Source organism: Propithecus coquereli, unplaced genomic scaffold (assembly GCF_000956105.1).
Source record: "Propithecus coquereli isolate 6110/MARCELLA unplaced genomic scaffold, Pcoq_1.0 Scaffold235, whole genome shotgun sequence".
Taxonomy (NCBI): domain Eukaryota; kingdom Metazoa; phylum Chordata; class Mammalia; order Primates; family Indriidae; genus Propithecus; species Propithecus coquereli.
The window spans coordinates 1855830-1878205 of NW_012147897.1; the positions used below are offsets into that span (position 1 = coordinate 1855830).

The window sequence follows — 22376 nt, forward strand, 5'->3', positions numbered from 1 at the left end:
CTTTGTAATATGCTAAAAGGTGGGTGGAAGAATACTCATTTTTTTCCTGGGGAAAGGATGGAGAGTTCTTAGAGCTAAGGGCCCTCCCCAACTTTATCCTTATAGGGTAACTTCCAGGGGTTGTACACTGTCATGGCGCTGAGGGGTGTGATTTTTACTATGCTAATGTCTGTTAATGGAGAAAAGGTCACCTTTGGACATGAGCTCCTAAGTTCTACAATGCTCCTGGCCAGGAAAAGTCCCTAACTGCAAGTTCGTGTCATTGCAGGTTAGGTTCTAAATGCTCATTGGCCTCCTCATTTTTGCCCCCTCCTTTTTTCCTGTGGTTAACGCTGCCAACCTGCACCTGTCCCAAACATTCCCTCCTGAGAGATAAATGGGCCTGAATTCTTTCAGGGAAAAGGGACAGATGATCAGGCTTCTATAATTGCTTCCTGCTGAAAAGGGGTGTCATCCCTAGGGGCCTCCTCTTGTCTCTCTTCTGACCTGTCCCTAGACATTCTGCTCCTGAGATCTGAAAGTGGAGGCATGGAGGTCCAAAGCGTTCATTGGGAGGGCCTCAGTATCCCCACAGATCATGGCCTTGTAACAGAACTGTTATAACCTAGAAGAGACAAACTTCACCAAGATGTCAAACAGGCAAGGCCCAAAAATGTGCAATAGCAGTAAGGCTGCCAGAGGTCCTAGGAGAAGTGTCAACCAAGAAAACTAGGACCATACATTTGATTTAAAATTCCACCAGTTGAATCCCCAGAATTTCCTTGTTCCTGAAGGTTGTTAGCCTTCTTGAGAATATTTTGTAAATTAGTTTGTACTTTTCCAGATTGATTGACAAAGAAACAACAATCTTCACCTAAGAAGGCACACGTGCCTCTTTGGTTGGCTGTAAGGAGGTCTATAGCTCTTCTGTTTTGTAACACAACCCCTGCTAAGGAAGTGGTTTGTTCCTGAAGGGTGTTAATTTGTACTGCCAGGTCTGTGACTAATTGACTGATCTCCAGGGAGAGCCTTTGAGCTGCAAAGACTGAATTCAGGAGACCCCTGGTTTTGGTCCCGATTCCTGTGATACTCCCCAGGACTGCCAAGACCATCACTGCCCCACGTTTGGTTCTGTAATTGGAGGTGGATAGGGGAAGTGGCACTGAATCAGTGATAAGGGACAAATGTGGAATTATAGTCACTAAAGTGCATGTTCCTGTCCAATTTGCTGGGAGACATGATAAGCATTTGAGCCACAGAGAGAGTAAGTCTGATTTTTCGGATTGAGACAGATATCTATGGATATATTAAAGTAAGATTTTCCAGCCGGGCGCAGTGGCTCACGCCTGTAATCCTAGCACTCTGGGAGGCCAAGGTAGGCGAATCGTTTGAGCTCAGGAGTTCGAAACCAGACTGAGCAAGAGCAAGACCCCGTCTCTACTAAAAATAGAAAGAAATTAATCAGACAACTAAAAATATATAGAAAAAATTAGCCGGGCATGGTCGCACATGCCTGTATAGTCCCAGCTACTCGGGAGGCTGAGGCAGGAGGATCGCTCGAGCCCAGGAGTTTGAGGTTGCTGTGAGCTAGGCTGACGCCAAGGCACTAAGCCCGGGCAAAAGAGTGAGACTCTGTCTCAAAAAAAAAAAAAAAAAGATTTTCCAAGGTGGCTACTGCACTGGTTAGAGCATTCTATACCTTCATAAGTAGAAGCTGTAGTTATTCCAGCCAACGGGGGTAGACAAGCCCTGTTAGGTGGGATTCTGGATCTGTTAAATGCCCAGTTGAAGGAGGGAATTTTTTTTTGCAAGCAAGCAAAGTGCCAAAGTTTATTAAAGCATAGTACATTCCAGAGAAGGAACGGGTCAACCCCTGCAAGTAGAGGAGACCTGAAGGAAGGCATTGTAGGATTCTATCCTATTTGTGGCCCTGATTACCATCATCTAGATTCTTGTAGCCGTTTCTGTTAATATGATGGGGTTGGAACCAAAAATTATGCCACTTAAAGGGGCATGAACTTGGAGGTGGGGGACAGACGCTGGTTCCTGAATAGCTTGTTGTAGTCCAGTCAGTGGTGATATTGTTGGCCTTAGGAAGGGAAAGAGCATAAAAAGGAGCAGTATCGACAGATTCCCGTACCGTGGCTCAGTGCAGTGGGTAGACAGATGACAGCTGTGGTTGCAAGCTTGTGAATGGCTGTGAAAGTCTCCCACAGAGGGCCCAGAGTGAGCAGAGCTGTCAGACATGGGGGACTTGTTGCACAGGTGTAACTGAAGAAAAGATGGCTCCTTGGAGGTTAAGGTTAGCTCTGTTATGCAGAGAACTTAAGAGGATTTTATTTACCGTGGGTCGGACCCTTGGGTTTATGGCCCACCCAGGGTGATTGGAATATGAGGGGATTACATGTCATTCTAGCTGATTACACTCAGAAGGTAGGACTGGAATGGCAACAAGCCCCCTTCTAGCACGTATCCAACAGTTGGAGTATTTTTCTTTGCCCTGTTTAGACTGCTGGAGCAATGAGAGGACCTCCTCCACCATGGGTAAATAGGGGTACAGTCTTAGGCCTGGGGCTGAAAATGTAGAAAGTAGGATTGTTAATAAGGGAAGAAGCATAACTAAGGGTAAAACCATGGTATAGGGTTATGAGAGCTTAAAAATTTGCCAACACAGAATTTTTCCCACATGGCGCAGTATATCGAGTATGAGAAGACTCCCAGCAAGGGCTAATATAAGAGAAGCCAAGCAATATATGTAAGGATCTTTCAATATCGGCAGTGACATTACCCGTAAGACCTGATTATTTCACCTTCTTAAAGAGGAGCTTTAGCCCTTCAGTTGGCTCATGCTATGTGCATCTGCTGTGTCAATATTTTGCTGGCCTTTGGGTCTTGGGCGTCCACCAGTTTGATCCTTGAGATGTGTACCCAGCTCTTGATCCCCTTTGGTTGGACCCCTGAGGGGTGGATAAGAGAACCTTCTGGGGGCCTGTCCACAGTGGCTCTGAGTCAGTGGACCCCTTTATTTCCAATCTTTTAGTAATACCCAGTCTCCAGGTTGGATGGGGGAGGTAATTTTCCCTTCTTTGAGGGCCAGGTATAACTTGTTGCCCACAGTCTAACACGGCCTTTTGTACCTTCCTAAATTTATAATATGTTTTAGAAGATAACTAGCTTCACTGTATTCTCTAATGACCTGTACTTGGAAAGGCTGGCCATATGAGATTTCAAAAGGGCTAAGCTTTAATGCCTCCTTGGGAGAGACACGATTCTCATCAAGGAAATAGGAAGGTTTTGAACCTAGTTTGTTTGGGTTTTCTTTTTTTTTTTTTTGAGACAGAGTCTCGCTCTGTTGCCCGGGCTAGAGTGAGTGCCATGGCGTCAGCCTAGCTCACAGCAACCTCAAACTCCTGGGCTCAAGCGATCCTTCTGCCTCAGCCTCCCGAGTAGCTGGGACTACAGGCATGCGCCACCATGCCCGGCTAATTCTTCCAATTTTTAGTAGAGACGGGGTCTCGCTCTTGCTCAGGCTGACCTCGAACTCCTGAGCTCAAACGATCCACCCGCCTCGGACTCCCGGAGTGCTAGGATTACAGGCGTGAGCCACGACGCCCAGCCTGTTTGGGTTTTCTTGACATAGTCTGGCTAGAGTTCTTTTTAGAGTTCGGTTGGTCCTTTCAACCTTACCTGATGCCTGAGGGTGCCAGGCGGGATGTAAATCGTAGTCTATCCCCAAGGCTTTGATAGTCCTTGGCTTACTTCAGCTGTAAAAGCCAGCCCATTATGACTTTGGAGGCTCAGGAGAACACCAAAGCAAGGTATGATTTCTCTTAATAACACTGTATATACCTCTGTTGCCTTTTCTGTAAGGGTTGGGTAGGCCTCAACCCATCCTGAAAAAGTGTGCACCAAGACCAAAAGATATTTATAGCCCTTACACTGATTTATAACAGTGAATCTACTACCTACTACCTAAGGAGGCTGGGTTCTGAGTCCCAGCTGCAGCCCTGACTTGCCAAGTTATCTTGGAGGACTGTCTGCCACACTCAGGACCCTTGTCCAATGCCCAGATTTGACTCCATCTCTTGAGCCATTTTTTTTGGATCCCAGGTGCTGGGATGGAAGAAGCAATTCCCCAAGGCTTGGGTGGAGAGAGGATAAAGCAGTGATCCAGTAGATGATGTGCCAGGGGCTGTCCCAGCAGGCCAAGCTGTCTCCAGACAGTGTCTTCTGTTCAGGCAACTGCAAACACTCAGGTCCCTCCAGGCAGAGGGGCAGGCAGGATATGTAGACAAATGCCGTTTTCATAATAATGGTGAATAGTAGAGTGACTCCTGATTTTCTAACCTAGGAGGGCTTTGGGGTGGCTAGTCTCATTGGAAGGGGCAAAAGAACTTGTCTTGAAGCTCTTTTCCTAACAAGCACTCTGCTTTGGGGGGGATGCCATTCTTTCCACCTCCCTTCCCACCCTCCTCCAAGCCAGGACGGGCAGTTTGTCTTCCTGTTTGGTCTGCAGGAAGGATTTTTGGAGAAAACAGGATTCTAGGTGGAGGAAACTCTATTTGGCTGACAGTCTGAGGGGTGAGGGAACAGGGTAAATAAAATGAGCCAGAGTGGGAGGAGTCTGATCTCCCACACATACCCCAGCCCCAGCAGGCAGCATCTCCTAAATCCTGACCTTCAGGACCCGGAAGTCCTCTGGCCACTGTCCACGGGAGCGACACTCCCCTCCCCGCTTGCCAGGCTCAGGCTCAGCTCACTGCTTGCTTAAATGGCCTCTTCTCCCATTACCTCTTGTTGGGCATCCAAAACTCAGAGCCAAGTTATTTATAGACAAGTCCAGAGGAGGTGGGGGAAAGGCTAGTGTTTATAAACATGGGGTCACCTGAGTCTGGGAGATCCAGACACAGGCTCTGGGAGAAGGGGCAGGACTGGGCCCTGAGGATCTGCCAGAGCGCTCTGCGTCTGGTCCCTGGTCAGACCACGCTTAAGGGGAAGCGGGAGGGAGTAAAGATGAGCGAGGGAGCATGCGACCCAACACGTGGGCTGTATGCAAATTGTATGCAAATCAGAGTGCCCAAGTGATGACCTTTTGGTGGCCAGGACCTCGGAGGGGCTCCCTGGCTTAGCGGTCGGGGGGCGGGGTCCGGTCGGGTCAGGGCCCACCTGAGGGACAGGCCAAGTCTCACAAGTTCCCTCCCTGACCCTGGCCTTGCTCAGACCCAAAGGGGGTCCTTGAGAAAGAACCCACAGTCCTTGGGAACGGGAGTTACGCCCCCCAGCCCCGTGTGTGCTGTTGGGAGGAGAGGTGTCAGGTTACCGCCGCGGGGGCTATAGTTAGCCGGGGACTTTGTCAGCTGGACTCTGAGGACAGCGTGGCCGTGGCTGCCCGCTGGGATTGTCAGCGCTCCTTCCCGCGTGTGGCCCCGGCAGCCTCCAGGTGGGTCCTCGGTCCCCCGCCCCTCTCAGGCGGAGCCAAATTACAGCCCCACCTTTATTGTCGCAGAAAGGTCCTCGGAGGGAGGCGCTGAGCGGGGCCTTGCTGGAGTCTGGGAAGCGGAGACTGTGCGCCGCGCAGGGGGTGTGGAGGGGACAATCAAATTCAAGGCCCCGCCCACCCATAGGTCCGCCCTTTGCCCTGCCCACGCCCCGCCTGGACCCCAGCCCTGGACCAGGGACCCCTCACTCCGCTGGAGAAAGGGTCCGGGTCTTTGTCTGAGTTCGCCAACGCCAGGACCCCGCCGACGCCAGGACCCCACCGCCGCTGGTCTCATCCCCATCTGGACCTGGCCCTCCTGAATCTCCCCCGGGGATGGTGCCGGCGGCTCTGCTGATCGCCCTCAGCTGCCTCGGCCTCCACGCCCTCTGGCAGGTGACTCCAGGAACCATGTCCTACTCTGAAGGGGGCGGTTGGGGGCAGGCCCTGAGCAGGGGAACCGGGGGGCACTGACTTCTCACAACTCTCTCCCAGAGACTCTTCCCTAGGATTCCACTCCTCTTAGTTCTCTTCCTCTCAGGAACCCCCATCCCTGCAGGGAGCCCCAAGTTCCCCTTCCCTCTCCCAGAACCCCCACCTCCACCCGCCGCTGCCCCTTCCTTCATATCACCCCTCTCTAGGGACGCCTCAAACTCTCTCCTCACTTCTCATCTCCCATCACAGGCACAGCCTAGGCAAACCCCACTGGGCCACCTGTGTACTCTGGGCCTGGCGGCCCCTCCCAGACCAGGCTTGGCCTCCCCACCCCAGCCCCTAAGTTTGGGGATAAAGGCTTCCAAAGCAGGAGACTACTCAGGAGTCTCAGAGCTGATGATGGTTTGGTGTGGTAGCTGAACAGCTGTGGGGGCCTCCAGAAGGCTGAGACAGACAGAGTCTGAGGAGGATGGGGTCGGGGGTCAGGTAACTGGACATGGCTGTGTATTTGCATATCACTTGGATACTGAATCTTAGAATCGGAAAACTGCTTGGAAGTCATCCACCACGTGCAGGAACCTTTCTAATAAGTTGATTCCTTTTAGGTTGTATAGAAATGAAGCTTTTTTTTTTTTTTTTTTTTGAGACAGAGTCTCACTCTTTTGCCTGAGCTAGAGTGAGTGCCGTAGCGTCAGCCAGCTCACAGCAACCTCCAACTCCTGGGCTCAGGTGATCCTTCTGCCTCAGCCTCCCCAGTAGCTGGGACTACAGGCATGCGCCACCATGCCTGGCTAATTTTTTCTATATATATTTTTAGTTGTCTGATTAATTTCTTTCTAATTTCTAGTAGAGACGGGGTCTCGCTCTTGCTCAGGCTGGTCTCGAACTCCTGAGCTCAAACGATCCGCCCGCCTCGGCCTCCCAGAGTGCTAGGATTACAGGCGTGAGCCACCGCGCCCGGCCAGAAATGAAGCTCTTTATGTTATCCTTGTAATAACTCTGCAAGATTGGAGGTATCCTCAATTTATAGATGGGGAACCTGAAGCCTACAAAAGTTAAGAGACTTGCGCAAGATCCCATAGCTAGTGGGTGGTGAAATCAAGATTTGAACCCATGTCTGTCTGACTCTAGTGCCTGTGTTGTTTAATTCTCTTCTTGGACCCTTGCCAAATTGCGTATACCAGATATTGGGGCATAGAAATGAGATTGTGTTTCTGAATTTATCTGCCACCAAGACGCCCTCCATCCAGTGCTCTGAACTTACACCCTTTCCCGTTTGGCTCCTCTCTTCCTTCCTCCACAGGCCCAGGCTGTTCCCATCCTGCCCCTGGGCCTGGCTCCAGACACCTTTGACGATGCCTATGTGGGCTGTTCAGAGGAGATGGAGGAGAAGGCAGCCTCCCTGCTAAAGGAGGAGATGGCCCACCATGCCCTGCTGCGGGAATCCTGGGAGGCAGCCCAGGAGGCCTGGGAGCACAGGCGACGAGGGCTCACTCTGCCCTCCGGCTTCAAAGCCCAGCATGGAATAGCCGTTATGGTCTACACCAACTCATCCAACACCTTGTACTGGGAGCTGAACCAGGCCGTGAGGACGGGCGGTGGCTCTCGGGAGCACTACATGAGGCACTTCCCCTTCAAGGCCCTACATTTCTACCTGACCCGGGCCCTGCAGCTGCTGCAGGGCAGTGGAGGCTGCAGCAGGGGACCTGGGGAGGTAGTGTTCCGAGGTGTGTGCAGCCTTCGCTTTGAACCCAAGAGACTGGGGGACTCTGTCCGCTTTGGCCAGTTTGCCTCCAGCTCCCTGGATGAGGCGGTGGCCCGCAGATTTGGTAATGCCACCCTCTTCTCTCTAAGGACTTGCTTTGGGGCCCCTATCCAGGCCCTGTCTGTCTTTCCTGAGGAGCGTGAGGTGCTGATTCCCCCCCACGAAGTCTTCTCGGTCATCAGGTTCTCCCAGGATGGAGCCCAGAACCTAGTGACTCTCTGGAGCTATAATCAGACCTGCAGCCACTTTAACTGCGCCTATTTGGGTGGTGAGCTATGCATGGGGGAAGCAGGCCTGGCAGGGTGGGTGAAATGAGCCAGAGACATGTCCCCACACAATCCCCAGACCTTCAGGTGCCCCACTTGGTTAATGGGGAGTTGAAGGCTAGAAGTCAGCTGTGGTTATTGTCCTCTGTGATGCAGTTTCTGTCCGGTCCTGTGTTTTCCAGATCTGTGAATATTCTTAGATTCTATATTTTCTCAAAAGGGTCCATCTGCTATACAGTCTAATAGGCCAAAAAGACCCGGTTAAGGCTAGAAAGCAGAGGAAAGAGACAGGAAGCCGCAGGTTCAATGGTGCTGATAGGGTACCACCTGGAAATGGAATGGACGGGCAATCTGGAAAGATTTCCTGGGGGAGGGAGGAGCAAGGGAAGTCAGAAGTTTGCCTTTAGGTGAAGGGAAAGATGGACTGAGAGGGGGAATGTCCCTGCCAGGGCCTGGTGGGAAGGGAAATTTGGGGTGTGAGAGTGGGCCACACAGAGCCTCACCGTGCTGCCTGTTGCAGGGGAGAAGAGGCAGGGCTGTGTGTATGCACCAGGTGAGTCATCCTCCTGCCCCCCCGCTCAGGTGCTTCGACTCCACCTGGCCCTGCTTCATCTTCTCTTCTCTCTCCAGCAGGGGGGCAGCCAGAGTTACCCTCTGAAGGGGTCTTCTCTCTGCTTTCCTGGAAGACCCTGCTCTTGGCTCCTGTGGGGTTCCAGCTGTCAGGAGTTGGGCCCTGAAAGTGCAACACCTGCCACTAGGAGTCCTGGGAACTGGTGACCTTCTTATTAATATAAAGAAAGGGAGCTTCAAACAGCCCCAAGAAGCAAGAACATGGTCTTGGATCCAGCCCTAGCAGCCATCTCCCCAACTAGGATGTGGGAAGACCTGAGGCCACAGCAGGTTTGACGGAGCCCCGCTCTGTGGTGGGGACTTCCTGAGATAAGCAAGGGAAGTACTGTGATGGTTACTCGATTAAACGCTGTTGCAATGTGCAGACGTGGAATTTTATGACTGGTTTGTTCCATGACACTGGACCATCTGCCCTGCTCTGGCCTTGCCAAGCTCAGAGACTGAGGGACTATAAAGAGTAACTTCTTGATCACTCCTAGACATGGTCCCCTGTGCAGACCCATGTCACACACTGTAACCGGGAAATCCAGAAGCTTGAACAGTGAGAGGGTCCTCACAACAACCATGAAGGCAAGAAGGGGGATGGCTGGATTCCTCAGCCATATTTGTCAGATGAAGAATTTAAAGCCAAGGAAGGAAGCAACTTGCTCAAGGTCAGAGAGTCAGTATTGAACCCAGGCCTCCTGCCTCCTGGTCCAGAACTCTTTCCACTAAAGATTTGGGGAAGCCAAAAGTAGGATCCTAAGCCCAAGATACTTGGGACCCCAGAGCAAGCCATTTCTGTCTGTCCTGCTCCCACAGGGTCTATTTTAGGAGAAAGAAAGGGAAGAACTCAAAACATCAAGACACAGGGATTCTCACACACTCTGGAGGCCTCTGACATCCAGGACAGAAACTTTATTGAGGCAAGAAAGCAGCATAGGCTCCTACTAAGTGACCCCCAGCCTCACCCATCTAGGCTGCTCTACTCAGCAACAGAAGGGGCCCTTCTACTGCATCAGGGCCCCCCGTTGGTCCCCAAATCCTCCTCCTGGGCCAGATCCCTATCCCCCTCTGCTTCCGGTTCCCTATGCACGAGCACATGAGCTAGGGAGGAGGGGCCAGACTGTCCAGAAGCTGGAGCCCCTCCAGTGTCCTGCAGCCCAGTTTCTGAAGGTACCTGGGTCCCCACAATCCCTGGCACTGTGAGCTCTGGGGTCTCAGGGAGGGGGGGGGCCAGGTTCTGGAAGCTGTTGCGTACTCGGGTGATGTAGCGACTGAGGATGCTGGCACCGTCGGGGGGCCGGGGTGTCCCTCCCTCTGCCAGAGTCCGCCGCACACTGGCTACCTCACTTTGCAGTCGAGAGACGGTCTTGGTCAGCTCTGTCAGTCTGTTGCCCAGGTCTGGAGGAGGTGGAGTATGGAGGGGGTCTTTCAGAAGATGAGCTTGCCCTGTACTTCCTCTACCCTGAACAGAACCCCAGAGGACGCCCTGTCTGGGGTTCTTGAGGAAGAAGAGCTAGAAGAAATGAGGGACTGGCTGATGGGCTGGGGGTCAGGTGGGTAGGCAGAATCTGGGGCAGATGAAGCTGAGTTGGGAGGGGGTTTAGGAGATATAAAGAAGGAAAGTCTTGAGGGCCAGAAAAAGGATCAGGAGTCATAGGAAAAGTTTTTATGTCATTAGGAGATTTGTACATCTGCCTTGTCAACCCTCTCCCCCCGCTCTACACCTGGCTAGCTCATACTCACCCTTCAAGGCCCAGTTCAGATTCCATCTCCTCTCCCTCCAACTCTGCTACTCTGTCCTTCTACTTTTCCATGATCCTCACAAAGTGATAGGCTCTTTTCCTCCTTCAGGCTCCCACTGCAATTTGTGTCTCTCTTAGCTAAGCACTTTCATTTTTTATTTTCTTATTTTTATTTTTAGAGACAGCGTCTCGCTCTGTTGCCCAGGTTGGAGTGCAGTGGCACGATCAAAGCTCACTGCAGCCTTGAGCTCCTGGGCTCAAGTGGTCCTCACTCCTCAGCCTCCCAAAGTGCTGAGATTACAGACATGAGCCACCACACCTGCTAAGCACTTTCTGCCTAGTATGATGGTTTCTCTTCCTCAGCAGACTGAACGCTCCCTGTGTCCCTGATCTACACAATGTCCTCTCCCTCCAGACAGGGCCTGGAACAAAGGAGGCCATAGCACCGAACGTTGGTGGAATGAGTAAATAACTAAGTGAACAAGTAAATGAACGAACAATGAATTGAGTGAGCGAGCAAATGGGAAAGGAAGTGAATGCGAGAATAAGGCAGGAATGAGCAATTAAATGAAATGAGTGGAATGAATGCCTGAATGGGCCAGAGGGTGATTGAGTGCGAGGGCCCACACTGTGCAGGCTGCCCTTCTGAGGGCAGAGTAGGATGGAGCCACGTAAATGCAGGCTGAATGAGGGTGTGAGTCCGGGTGTGGGACATTTATCCCAGTTGGGCAACTAACCTTTCCTACGGGTCTCCTCGAACTCGCGCCGGGCAGTCTCTATGTAGCGCTGTACCAGAGCCTTGATGACACGAAGGCGGTAGGATCCATGCTCTCCCTCCCCAGGCCCTGCCCCTGCCCCAGGATTGGCCTGGAATGGGGAGACAGGAGGGTGGGAGAGATTCTCCACCCCCAGCCTTTCTACATTCACTGCCCCCACCCAACCTGCCAGGCAGTAAAGGCCCAGGGCAAAGTCTGTGAAGACTGTTCTGTCCCTGAAGGCCACAGGCCCAGCCCCTGGTCTGCCCCCATCACAGTGCAGTCCAGAGGCAGAAGCACAGCTGGGGAAGGGCCGACTGTGGACCAGGGTGGGGGTCAGGTGAGGGTTGGGAGGTGGAGTACGGGGAGAACCCCCCCAAATCTGGCAGTGACGCTGGTCTGAATTAGGAAGGGGCTCTCACACCAAGCCAGACTGGGTTGGGGAGCAGATATTGAGGGCTAAGAGAGCTCCTGGATGCCCGGCCTCCTCTCTCAGGCCACTGTCAGCCTCTAATTTCCCAGTTTGTGGGACTTTACCCTTGGCTTCTTAACATGTTTTTTTTTTTTTAATATTCAACCACGTCTTGGTTCAGTTTAGGGAAAAAAGTCTGTCCTGAGCTTAGAGGGTATTTGCAGCTTGGGAGGAGTGTGGCAAGGACTTCTGTTTAAGCTGTGTGATGCAGGGTTGGAAATTTAGGAAATGTCCAGAGGGAAAGGGAAGCCACACAGAATGGGAATTGGGAACAGGCTCCTGGGGAACGTACCTGGAGAGACAGAAAAGCGGGGGCGTGCACACAAATGCACGGTAGAGACAGTGCCGTTGAAGGCCTGACGTGAGTGAGACCAACAACACGCAGATGAAGTACTCACAAAGGTCGGGATCGGGGGATAGTCTGGCTTCTTGGTTTTGCAGCAGAAGCAGCAACAGCAAATGAAGCGGAAAATTCTCCTGAGAGTTCGATGGTGGGAAGAGGTTGGTTAGAGGACAGGGCTTACGGAAATGGGGGCAGGAGCTGGGTGGTGTGTGTGGGCTGGGTGCTTGCGGGGCCGGGAGTAGGAGCTCTGAGGTCATCACCTGAGAAGGTAGAAGACAGCCTTGGGAGAGGGCAGGATGTTGAAGGGCACAGGCAGGGTCAGGCCCTCTCGGAAGTAGGACAAGTAGAGCTTGGAGCGAGCAAACTTCCACTCCACATCAGCGTCATCCTGGGGGCCAGGAGGCAGGGTCTGTGCAAGGGCTGCCTTGGCATCTGGCCTCCTGCCCACTCATCTGCCTCTCTTCCCCAGTCCTCACATCTCTTATTCTCCAGCACCCACCTCTTCCTTCTCCCCTGGCTTATCTCCATCCTCGTCTGTCACCCACGTCTCTCCGCCTGCCTCCTCTCATCCTCTCTTCCCCCCTCACCTGTCATCTTCTGATGTCCAGTTCCTGCCCAGGCTGTTCTCCCGCCATCCACCCCCATCCACTCCCTTCCCTCTCCCTCTCCTGCTCCCGCCTGCTTTTCTACAGCGCACTTCTCCCCTACCCCTACGGTGGAAAGCACTAGACTTGGTGTCTGGTGTCTTAATGCTATTAATAATAGCATTACTAAGACCCTCATTTTACAGAGGAAAACTTGCCCAAAGCTACAAAATGGGACAGTAGTGGAGGCAGAGAAGGAACCCAAGTGTCTTGGCTCCTGGCACCCTCTTCTTCTCCATCCCTTTCTCCCTTCTTCTCCCTGTGCTAAACTGGCCTCAGTTCACGTACCTCAATCTTCTGGAAGGAGTTGGTGATCATGGCAATGAGCATGTTGAGCAGCACAATGACCATGACGATGGTAAAGATGCCATAGAGGGCCCGGCCCACGAATTCAGGCACCAGAAACTGAGGCATGTCTACCACGCTGTGCTCCTCCATGCCAAACATGGTCCAGAATAGAAACTGGAATGTCTCATTGAAACTGGCATGCCGGGCCAAGTAAAGAACAGGAAATGAGGGGTGAGAAAGGAGCCTGAGCTCTGCCCAAAACGTTCCTCCTCACCCTCCAGGAGCCAGCCAAGGGTATTCTGCTCCCATGAAGCCCTTTGGACCATCCCAGCCCACACAGACACTTGCCACTTCTGAGCTCCAAATTTTATTCTTTCAGTCAACCAATATTAATATTTACTGAGCACATAGTAGTGTCATAGGTGCTAAAGATGTATCAGTGAAAAGACGAGCACAGTCCCTGTCTTCAAGGACCCTACGTTCTGGGGGTGGGGTGGGGGTGAGATGGACACCATTGTACCAACACTTTACCACTGTGGACACTGCTATACCAACATCTGAATACTCGCTGTGCAGAGCAGCACAGGATGTCATGACCTCATCTGGGGTTGGAGAAGCCTCTTTGAGAAGCATTCAAGCTGAGCTCTGAAGGATGGTGGGAATCAACACGTGAAAGGGCAGGAGGTGTGGAAATGAGTGTTCCCCAAGGGGTGACGGAGTGTGGTGGCATTTGAGAAACTGAGAGAAGGCCAGCCTGGCTGGTCTCAGAGGGCAGAGGAGAGAGAGGCTTGTGAGAGGTACCAACCAGACCATGCAGGACCTTGTATTAATATAAAAACAAAGGTCCTTACCATGGCCTATGGGCAAGAGGAAGCTATGAAGCATCCCAAGCAGAGGGGTGATGCCTGTTTACATTTGAAAAGATCATGTTGGTCTAGTGTGGTGGCTCACGCCTATACTCCTAGCACTTTCAGAGGCCAAGGTGGGAGGATCCCTTCAGGCCAGGAGTTCAAGAACAACCTGAGCAAAAGTGAGACCTTGTCTCTACAAAAAATAGAAAATTTAGCTGGGTGTAGTGGTGTATGCCTATAGTCCCAGCTACTCAGGAAACTGAGGTGGGAGGATCGCTTGAGCCCAGGCATTGGAGGTTGCAGTGAGCTATGATGACACCACTGCACTCCAGACATGGCAACAGAGTGAGACCTTGTCTCAAAAAAAAAAAAAAAAAAAAATCACATTGGCTGCTGTGAGCAGAATGGAAGGGAAGCAGGTGAGAGAGTGGAGGCATGGAGACCGGTTAAGAAACTATTGCATGGCGGGGTGAGAGAGGATGGTGGTTTGGAGCACACTGGTAGCAACTCCTGTGCTACCTCTTCTAGGAAGCCCTTCCTGAACTCCCTGCCCTACCCCCAGCGAATGTGTGTGTTTGTCAGTTTCTCATGACCTGATCATTCTCTCTCTTATTGTATTTATATGTGAATCTGTCTTATTCCCTCCATCCCAGCACCATTTCAGGTATAGATTCCCTTACACTGGTCCCTGGCCTCCGTTCTTCTCTTGTTATTCTGTCACCCACACTGCAACCAGGGTGTTCTTTCTAAATGCTAATCTGACCTCTGCTTGTACCTCTGCTTGTCAACCTTTAAATGCTCCTAACTACCCTCAGTCCAGATGTCTACCATACAACCTACCTAAGAATTTTAGCACACATACTTTTGACTTAATTAGCTGTCATCCCTGAATGAATAGCCCGGGAGGGCTCAGCCTTCCCTTGCCACTGTGGAGTGATGCCACCAGCACCCACGAAGCAGGCTGGAATGAGTAGTTACTGTCCCTGCCACTAAGATTCACGGTGAGCTTACGCAGTTCCTTTATCCTGATAGCCTGAAGCCAGTCTGAGAACAAGAATTCATAAGAACCACGAGGAAGCCTGGACCAATATCCACAGGCCCAAGTGTGGATCCTTTAGTGTCATCAGTAAAACTGTCATGCAGTTGCACTCATGAAGAATTTTTGATGGAGCAACTGCTTGGGAGGCCACCTGGAGCGCCCTGGCCTGCTGGAAAAAACGAAGCTTCTCAACAAGACCTTCGTGAGCTCCAGGACCTGGCCCCAAATACCCTCTCTTGCCGCCTCTCATGGAATTCTCTCCATGTGCCAATCATGGAAGACATCTTGCTATTCTCCAAACGTACCTCCCTGCATTGATACATGCCCCCTTTCTGCCCAGAATGCCCTGCACCTTCTCTGAAGTCCATACCCTTCCAGGTGGAGTCCAGATTCTCCCTTCGCTGTGAAGCCTTCCCTGATAATCCAAGACAGAGGAAGGGGCTTCCTCCTCTGGGCACCCTCGACATAAACCCTCCTTTGTCCTAGCACTCATTATCTCAAATTGAGCTTATTTGTGCACATGGCTATCGTCTCCCTGAGAATGGGTCTGGTTCATTTCCAGGGCCAGGGATAGGACCTACTAAAAGAAGATGTCAGTAAATGGGTATGAACTTAATAATGGCAAAAAACCTACAATGACTGAATGACTAAGAAAGTGAATGAATTTTAAAAGTGAGTGAATGAATCAATAAGCAATGAGTGAATAAACAAATATAAGAATTAATTATTGGCCATATTTAGGAAGAACTGAGCACCAAATAGAATAATGACTAATGGATTATTATATTTTAAAATATCTTTTTGAGTCCGTAGTGATATTTGAAAAAGAAGGTAGGTGAAAGCACTTCTTTATAGAAGAATGCCAGCTAATAAGTGTAGAAGAAATGCAGAAGTAGAAAATCATCATCTTGAAACCACCACTGTAATAACTGATTCAGGTAAAAATCACCTGTGGATGCTAAAGCCACTTGGTAAAAGGTTGCAAGGGAGCACTTTAGTCACAGAGTCTCAACATACCTCCCTGTTACTAAATAGGCTTTTCAGTGGGAGGTCTGCTAGTCCAGTGGGCCTCCCCTTTGGGCCAAACTGGCAATATGTGTGTCCTGATGTGATGCAGTGGAAGGTGCACATAATCGACTAGGTTGTGTTCTTGCCAAAAGTGCTTCACTTGAATCTGATCATGATGCAATAGATAAATCCCAACTGGGGAATATAACTTAATCTACATTCTTCAAAAAAGTTCATTTGTCATGCAAGGCAAAGAAAAGGCAGAGGGAGTGTTCTAGATTTTAAAAAAATACTGAAGAGATATGACAAAAAAATATAATACATGATCCTAGATTGGATATCAGATTTTAAAAACTAGAAAGACTTTTTTCGGGGGGGGGCAATTGGGGAAATTTGAATAAGGACTGTATAGTAAAATATTACAGTATCAATGTTAAATTTTTTGACTGTGATAGTGCTTTTATGGTTATGTTCTTAGGAGACATCCTAAACTATTCAGGGGTGAAGTGTCATGATATTTGCAACTTGCCTTTTTTTTTTTTTTTCTTCCAAGGATAAGCATTAAAGCAACTTATTTTAAATGTTTCAGGGGAAAAAAAAAGAATAAAGAGAGCGATAGATCAAGCAAATGTGGCAAAATGTTAACAACTGGTGAAGCTAGGTGAAGGGTATATGGGCATCCACTGTACTTTTCTTTGAACTTTTTCATAGGATTGATATTTTACAGAATAAAAAGTTTGGGGAGAAAATAAGTGAATAAATGAAAGCATAAATGAATAGATGAATGAATGACAGAACCAGTCAACGAGGGCGTGAGCAAACGAGAATTAATTGAGTGAATAAATGAGGGAGGGAAGGAAAAAGGAAGAGATCACTGTGGCTCCAGGCTGCAAGGTCCCAGACTCCCCACCAGCCCATCCTGCCTCCGCCCCGGCATACTTGCCCAGCCGCTCTGTCTCCTGGTAGGGCACATAGATGTTGTTGAGGCCACAGAGGAAGGCGGTCAGGATGATCATGAGGATGAACATGAACCTGGCGAGGGTCGGATGTGGAAGGGTCAGAGCAGGACTTCTCCACCCTGGGAGAAGTCAGGTTTTGGAAAGAGAGGTGAGGGTGATGGCATCCCTGGTTCTACTCGACAAGTATTCAGTTTGGTTATAATTAAGAATAGAGAAATTAGGGAGTGGGATATGGGAAGGGATTTAAAGTAGTGCCAAGCAGATGCTCTCATTTAAGAATAATGGGTACTGAGTCCAGGCAGTCAAAGCTGGGGATGCACCAGTCTACAGGGAGGGATTGAGATACTGAGATTATACAGGGATGGCTGGAGTTGGAGAGTCCCATGGGACAGGAGTTACCACCAGAAGAGTTAAAGCTACATGTGAGAATGAGTCAGCCTGTGGCAGGGAGGGCTGGAAGAATCCTGGGGTCAGGTGGGAGGTTCTTCCCGAAGCTAAACTGGGCTGAAGGGATTAAGAAACAACTAGGGCTTTTCCTACCAAAGGCACCCACTCTAGTCCTGCCTCAGACAGGAGATTCCCAGGGGAGCAGGCTCTGATTGGGCTGAGAGCCAGGTTTGGCTGTACATGATTAGGTGATAAGCACCAATAAGACCAGATAATGGTTTTTTTTTTTTCAGTTGCCTGCCTAATTTTTTCTATTTTTAGTAGAGACGAGGTCTCGACTTGCTCAGGCTGGTGTTGAACTCCTGACCTCAAGTTATCCTCCCACCTCAGCCTCCCAGAGTGCTAATTTTACAGGCGTGAGCCATCGCGCCTGGCCAACCAGATAATGTTGTAGAGCAGTTGTAGAGTGGAAAGGATCCAAAGGGACCCCAGAGTCCAGTGCCTTGGCTTTCCATAAAGATGAGAAAACCGAGGCCCAGAAGGGGATCACGGAGATGGCAATAGAACTGGGACTGGAACTCTCAACCAAGGGCTCTTTCTGCTATCAGTGGTTTGTAATCTTTTCTTGGGTCATGAACCTCTTTGAGAATTAGGTGAAAGTTATAGACCCACTCTGCAGGGAAATGTACATTTACATTTACACTCCAACTTTGGCCTATAGTTTCAGGGGTTTAGAGGTCCCTGGAGCCTGTGCCTCTGGAGGAATGCAGGTCAAGAACCCCTATGTTACAGCAGCGCTGGGGAGTTTCAGAAGGAGGCTGAGTGGAGTCTATCAGGGAGGAGCGTGCTCTAAGCAGGGACGGTACGCACCGCATCATGTCGTCGATCATCTTGCCAATGGAAATCTGCAGAGTGCCCAGCGACTCATGGGCCGGCAGAATGTAGGCCAGGCGGGTGAAGCTGAGCATGCTGGTGACAGCGAAGAGCACCTCGGCTAAGAACTGAGGATCCTCGGTGCGCCACTCACTTCGCTCTGTGCAGGGTGGAATTGGGGCTGCAGCTGACAGCCAACAGCCAAGAAACAAGAGAAACTGGGAGGTTCAAGGCCAAGTCAAGGGGACACTCACCAGCCGTGGTGAAATAGTGGCAGGCAGCCGCATCGGAGGCATCCCTGCAGTGCATGTGGGCAAGCCCAGCCAGGAGGAGGCGCAGTGCGAAGGCCGCCAAGTACAGGGACAGGATGACCACATCCAGGAAGTTCCACCAGTCCAGGAGGTAACTGCGCAGGCCCTCGATCCACACTTCCTTGCACTCAAACCACAGGAAGCCTGAAGGGGGGATGGCAGGAGGCCAGGACAGGGTGAGGTGGAACTGTCCTCCTCCATCTACATCAGAGCTAGCTTATGGTGCAGGGCGGATCCCATGAATGAGGGTGGGGAGCTAAAACATCACGGGGTAAAGTCGATGAAATGTAAACATTTAATCACTTCGGGCCCAAGTGATCTTACGTAAAAATAAACAAGACTCTTTGCTGAAGCAGACTTATTGCTGGTGTGATCTGCACCAATGGTCACAGTCAGCTGACACTCAGAAACTGAGTAACGCTGGGAGAGGCTATTTTTTGGGAGGGGATGATTTAAATCAGTTTCTCCCTGCCCTCCACCAAATAAATGTTGGGCAAGTATTTAAAGAAAATTGATTTGAAGGGGCTCCAAATTATCAGCCTGGTCAGGGTGCCCATGTCTCAGTGAGGCCCAGCACCAGACCTGAGGATGGGGGTCTTGGGAGCTGCACCCCATTAGCCAGGTGATCCTACCATATTGTACCCTTTTACATTCCCAGGATACAATTGTGTGCTTTTTCACTCAGTGTCCATCCTCTCTGCCTAGAGTGCCCTTCCACACCCTTTGGAAGCACAGCTCACCTTTGTGGCCCAGGTCACATATTTCCTCCTCCATGAAGCTTTCCCTAACCAGGTGGAGTGAGTTGCCCCCGTTCTGTGTTTTCACAGTTCTCTGTTCCTATCTCTGTGATGCCATCACTATGGGTACTGCGGGCTACCTCTCCATGGGTCTGTCTCCACTCTATCTGCCCCTGAACCTGGAGCCCCTCTAGGGTTGGGACCATGTCAATTAATCCCCAGTGCCCAGAACAACTTAAACAAATATTTATTAAGCTCCTACCATGTGCCGGCAAGATCCTGTGGTGAACAAGACATAGTCCCTGCCCTCCCAGGGTTTATAATCTAGTGAGGGACACAGGCAAGTAACCAAGTAGGTACAATACAATGTGGCAAATGCTAAGACTGAATATCAGGGGAACAGAGGGACTGTTATGAGGGCATTTAGGAAAGGATCCTCACTGTGGTTTGGGGGCCAGGAAAGCTTCTCGGAGAAAGTGGTGTTTAAGCTGAGACCTGAAGGAAGGATAGGAGCCAGCCAGGGGAAGGGGCAGCGTGGGAAGGGGCAGCATGGGAAGGGGTGAGTGCCCTAGGAAAAGTGAGTGAGTAGGCCGTGGCGTGGTGGTGCATGCCTGTAGTCCCAGCTGCTCAGGAGGTAGAGGTGGGAAGATCCCTTGAGCCCAGTTCAAGACTAGCCTGGGCAGCAAAACATGATTCTGTCTCGAAAAGAAAAAAGCACAAATGCGCAAAGGCCTGGAGACAAGTGTGAATATAATATGGTCAGGAACCCAAATCAGTGCTGTGTGGCAGGAAAGTACCTTGTGAGGGTGGGGTGCATGCTCAGTAAATGTGTGTTGAATGGATGGCTGGAAACATATTTAACTTATCCATATATTCTCAGGGCTTCGCTCACAATAGAGAATCAGCAAACATTTATTGCATGAATAAACGAGTTTTGTGTCATGTGTTTATAGGATATTTCTTCTCCCACAGGCAGGAACTGTATTGGTTCATCTCCATTCAGCACTGGTCAATAAACGTTTAGTAAATAATAGGATGAGAAACTTTCCCTCTTGGGCTGCTCTTGTTTTCTTTCCCAAAAGTTTCCGGGCCCAATTTCCTTTCTGACCTCACTGACAAGCTTGGTACAGGGTGGAGTAGAGGACTTGGTAGACAGGTGGCTTGGGAGTTTGCTAACTAAGCCAGAGCTAATTGAGGGGAGGACAGCCAAGGAAAGGGCTACCAGTCCAGCCTACTGAGCTGACCAGCCGGAGGCTGGGTGGAGCTCTGGGGATTCTTGTCAACTGTATTTGCTGAATTGTTTGAGAATACTTGATTCTGCTATAGAAGAAAAGAAAACCAATGGAATGGATGAAACTTATGCATTATGTGTAAATAAGTTAGTTACCTGGGTGATATGTTCAACAAATAAAGTAAATAGAGCATATGTGTGTGACGTACATAGGAAGGAATGGATAGACACTAAATATTCATGATATAGGAGGCATGTAAATAAGCATGAGGCATATGAGGCCCTCAGTATTCATCAGATCTTAAATATGTACCTACTGGTGACACCCAGTCTGGCCCCACATGTCCTCTACCCAAAGAATGCACATAAAATTCATGGTTGCTCATGATGATAGTTGGTAAGCTACAGCTGTGGCCAGGCATACTTGCCATTGTGTTTCTTTCATAGATCAAGTCTTGGGCCCAGGCCCAGGCACCTTCTTTCTGTTGCACCCGCTACTCAAACCTCAACTCTGGTCCTCTTGATAGCACCATCATAATGATACCATTTATGGATTTAACCCCACTGTATGATTTGAGCATTTTAATTTTATCTATGAGCCTTTCTGTTCCATGACCTCCAGGATAGCTTGTCTTATAGTGTGCTTGGAGGCTACCATTACGCCACCTGGTACTGTGGACCAGTGTCTTATTTGTGAGATAGGAACCTCCAGAGTGGGTAGGAACTGATGCCAAGGAGGGAGAAGAATGAGGTCCTTGCTCAGGGAGTCTACCACAGGGCGAGGTCCCTGATGCAGGTGAAGGGAAACGGTCTGGTTGTATGTTCGGAGGCATCTGCAGAAGCAGGGTCCCTCCCATTGGGGTGCTTATTGTGAACAACAGTACGGGAGGCCCCTAAGGGAGACTGCCACAAATAAAGGGTCCCACACATGTACCTGTGACCCAAACCATGTGCAGTGAAGTCTCCCAGACACTCTGGCTGCGGCCACGGAAGGTGCTCAGCTGCGTCTCCATGACCAGGGACTCTCCCAGCAGGAAGATGAGGAACCACAGATAGGAGGCTGAGTGCAGCAGGAACTTCAGCACCGGGATCTTGAGCAGGCGGCCCAGCTTTGGGGGAGGGAGGGAGAGCACAGCTCAGTCCTGTGCAGTCTCTGCCTCCGGGGAGCCCATCTGGACTGCTCAGCCCACATGTGACGCCCTTTTCTCAGCCTGACTCACTCACTCTGCAGACATTTATTGAGAATGTAGTATGCATGAGATTCTATATCTATTGTCTCCTTCACCACCATACGAGGTAGGCATTATTATTCCCATTTCTTTCAGGAACTGAGGATCACAGAGGCAATGTAACTTTCCTTTGGAGGTCCCTCTTCAAACTCAACCGTATTAAAAAATAAATTCATCATCTTGTATCCCATCTTGCTCCTCTTCCTCCTGTGGCCCCACCTCATAAAATGACCCAGTCATCTGGGCCAAGAACCGGGGAGGCATCTCTCCATGCTCTGTCTCTCATACCCTGTGACAGTCTTTCGACCTCCTACTCACCCCCAAATCTACCGTTCACGCCCCCAGCTGAAGGAGCTTTCCAAAACAGAACTGACGGGGGCACTCGCCTCATTAATCCTACAATGGCTTCTGTCTTCACACGGCTTCTGAGGCTCTGTGAGATCAGGCCTCTGCCACTTCTCTACCACTTATTGTTTAATTCCTTTCAGATTCTCCAATGCTTTACATTCTGTCTCCCTAGGACTTCACACATGCTGTTCCTGCTTCCTGGAACACTCCTCTCCTTATCTCTCGCCTGTTGACAGGAACAGGGCTTGTTCTTCATTACGTCCCCAATACAGTCACAAGGCCTGGCTCACAGAGATGAGAGCTTGCTCTGTTGCCCAGGCTGGAGTGCAGTGGCACAATCATAGCTCACTGCAGCCTTGAATCCCTGGGCTCAAGGGATCCTCCCACCTCAGTCTCCCAAGTAGCTGAGACTACAGATGCTCACCACCACACCAGGCTAATTAAAAAAAAAAAGATATTGGTAGAAATGGCGGTCTCACTGTGTTGCCCAGGGTGGGCTTGAACTCCTGACCTAAAGTGATCCTCCCGCCTCAGCCTCCCAAGTCGCTGGGATTGCAGGCATAAGCCACTGTGCCCGGCTTCAAGGAAATATTTTAAGGCCTCCCAAATAATTTGTAGGTGGG

At 50.4% G+C, this 22376-nt stretch overlaps 2 protein-coding genes across 4 annotated transcripts in view; one reads left to right on the forward strand and one right to left on the reverse strand.

Moving 5' to 3' along the window:
- The first annotated feature begins 5722 nt into the window (after positions 1–5722).
- ART5 (ADP-ribosyltransferase 5) lies at positions 5723–8930 on the forward strand. Of its 3 annotated transcripts, none has more exons than XM_012645611.1 (4): positions 5723–5851; positions 7194–7719; positions 8442–8474; positions 8555–8930. In XM_012645611.1, the coding sequence occupies exons 1-4, from the start codon at positions 5792–5794 to the stop codon at positions 8656–8658; spliced, it is 723 nt and encodes a 240-aa protein (XP_012501065.1). In that variant the 5' UTR covers positions 5723–5791; the 3' UTR covers positions 8659–8930. The 3 variants fall into 3 exon arrangements, with proteins under 3 accessions (XP_012501065.1, XP_012501064.1, XP_012501063.1); XM_012645610.1 differs by having other exon boundaries at positions 5751–5851; positions 7194–7923; positions 8680–8929; XM_012645609.1 differs by having other exon boundaries at positions 5751–5851; positions 7194–7923; positions 8552–8703.
- A 618-nt stretch (positions 8931–9548) lies between these two features.
- Positions 9549–22376, reverse strand: part of LOC105811387 (short transient receptor potential channel 2-like) — a 33270-nt gene continuing 20442 nt past the window's right edge. The window contains 9 exon segments of the mRNA XM_012645570.1: positions 9549–9934; positions 11016–11145; positions 11904–11982; positions 12109–12236; positions 12781–12973; positions 16618–16710; positions 17895–18057; positions 18152–18352; positions 21111–21285. Coding sequence (XP_012501024.1) covers positions 9549–9934; positions 11016–11145; positions 11904–11982; positions 12109–12236; positions 12781–12973; positions 16618–16710; positions 17895–18057; positions 18152–18352; positions 21111–21285 — 1548 coding nt within the window.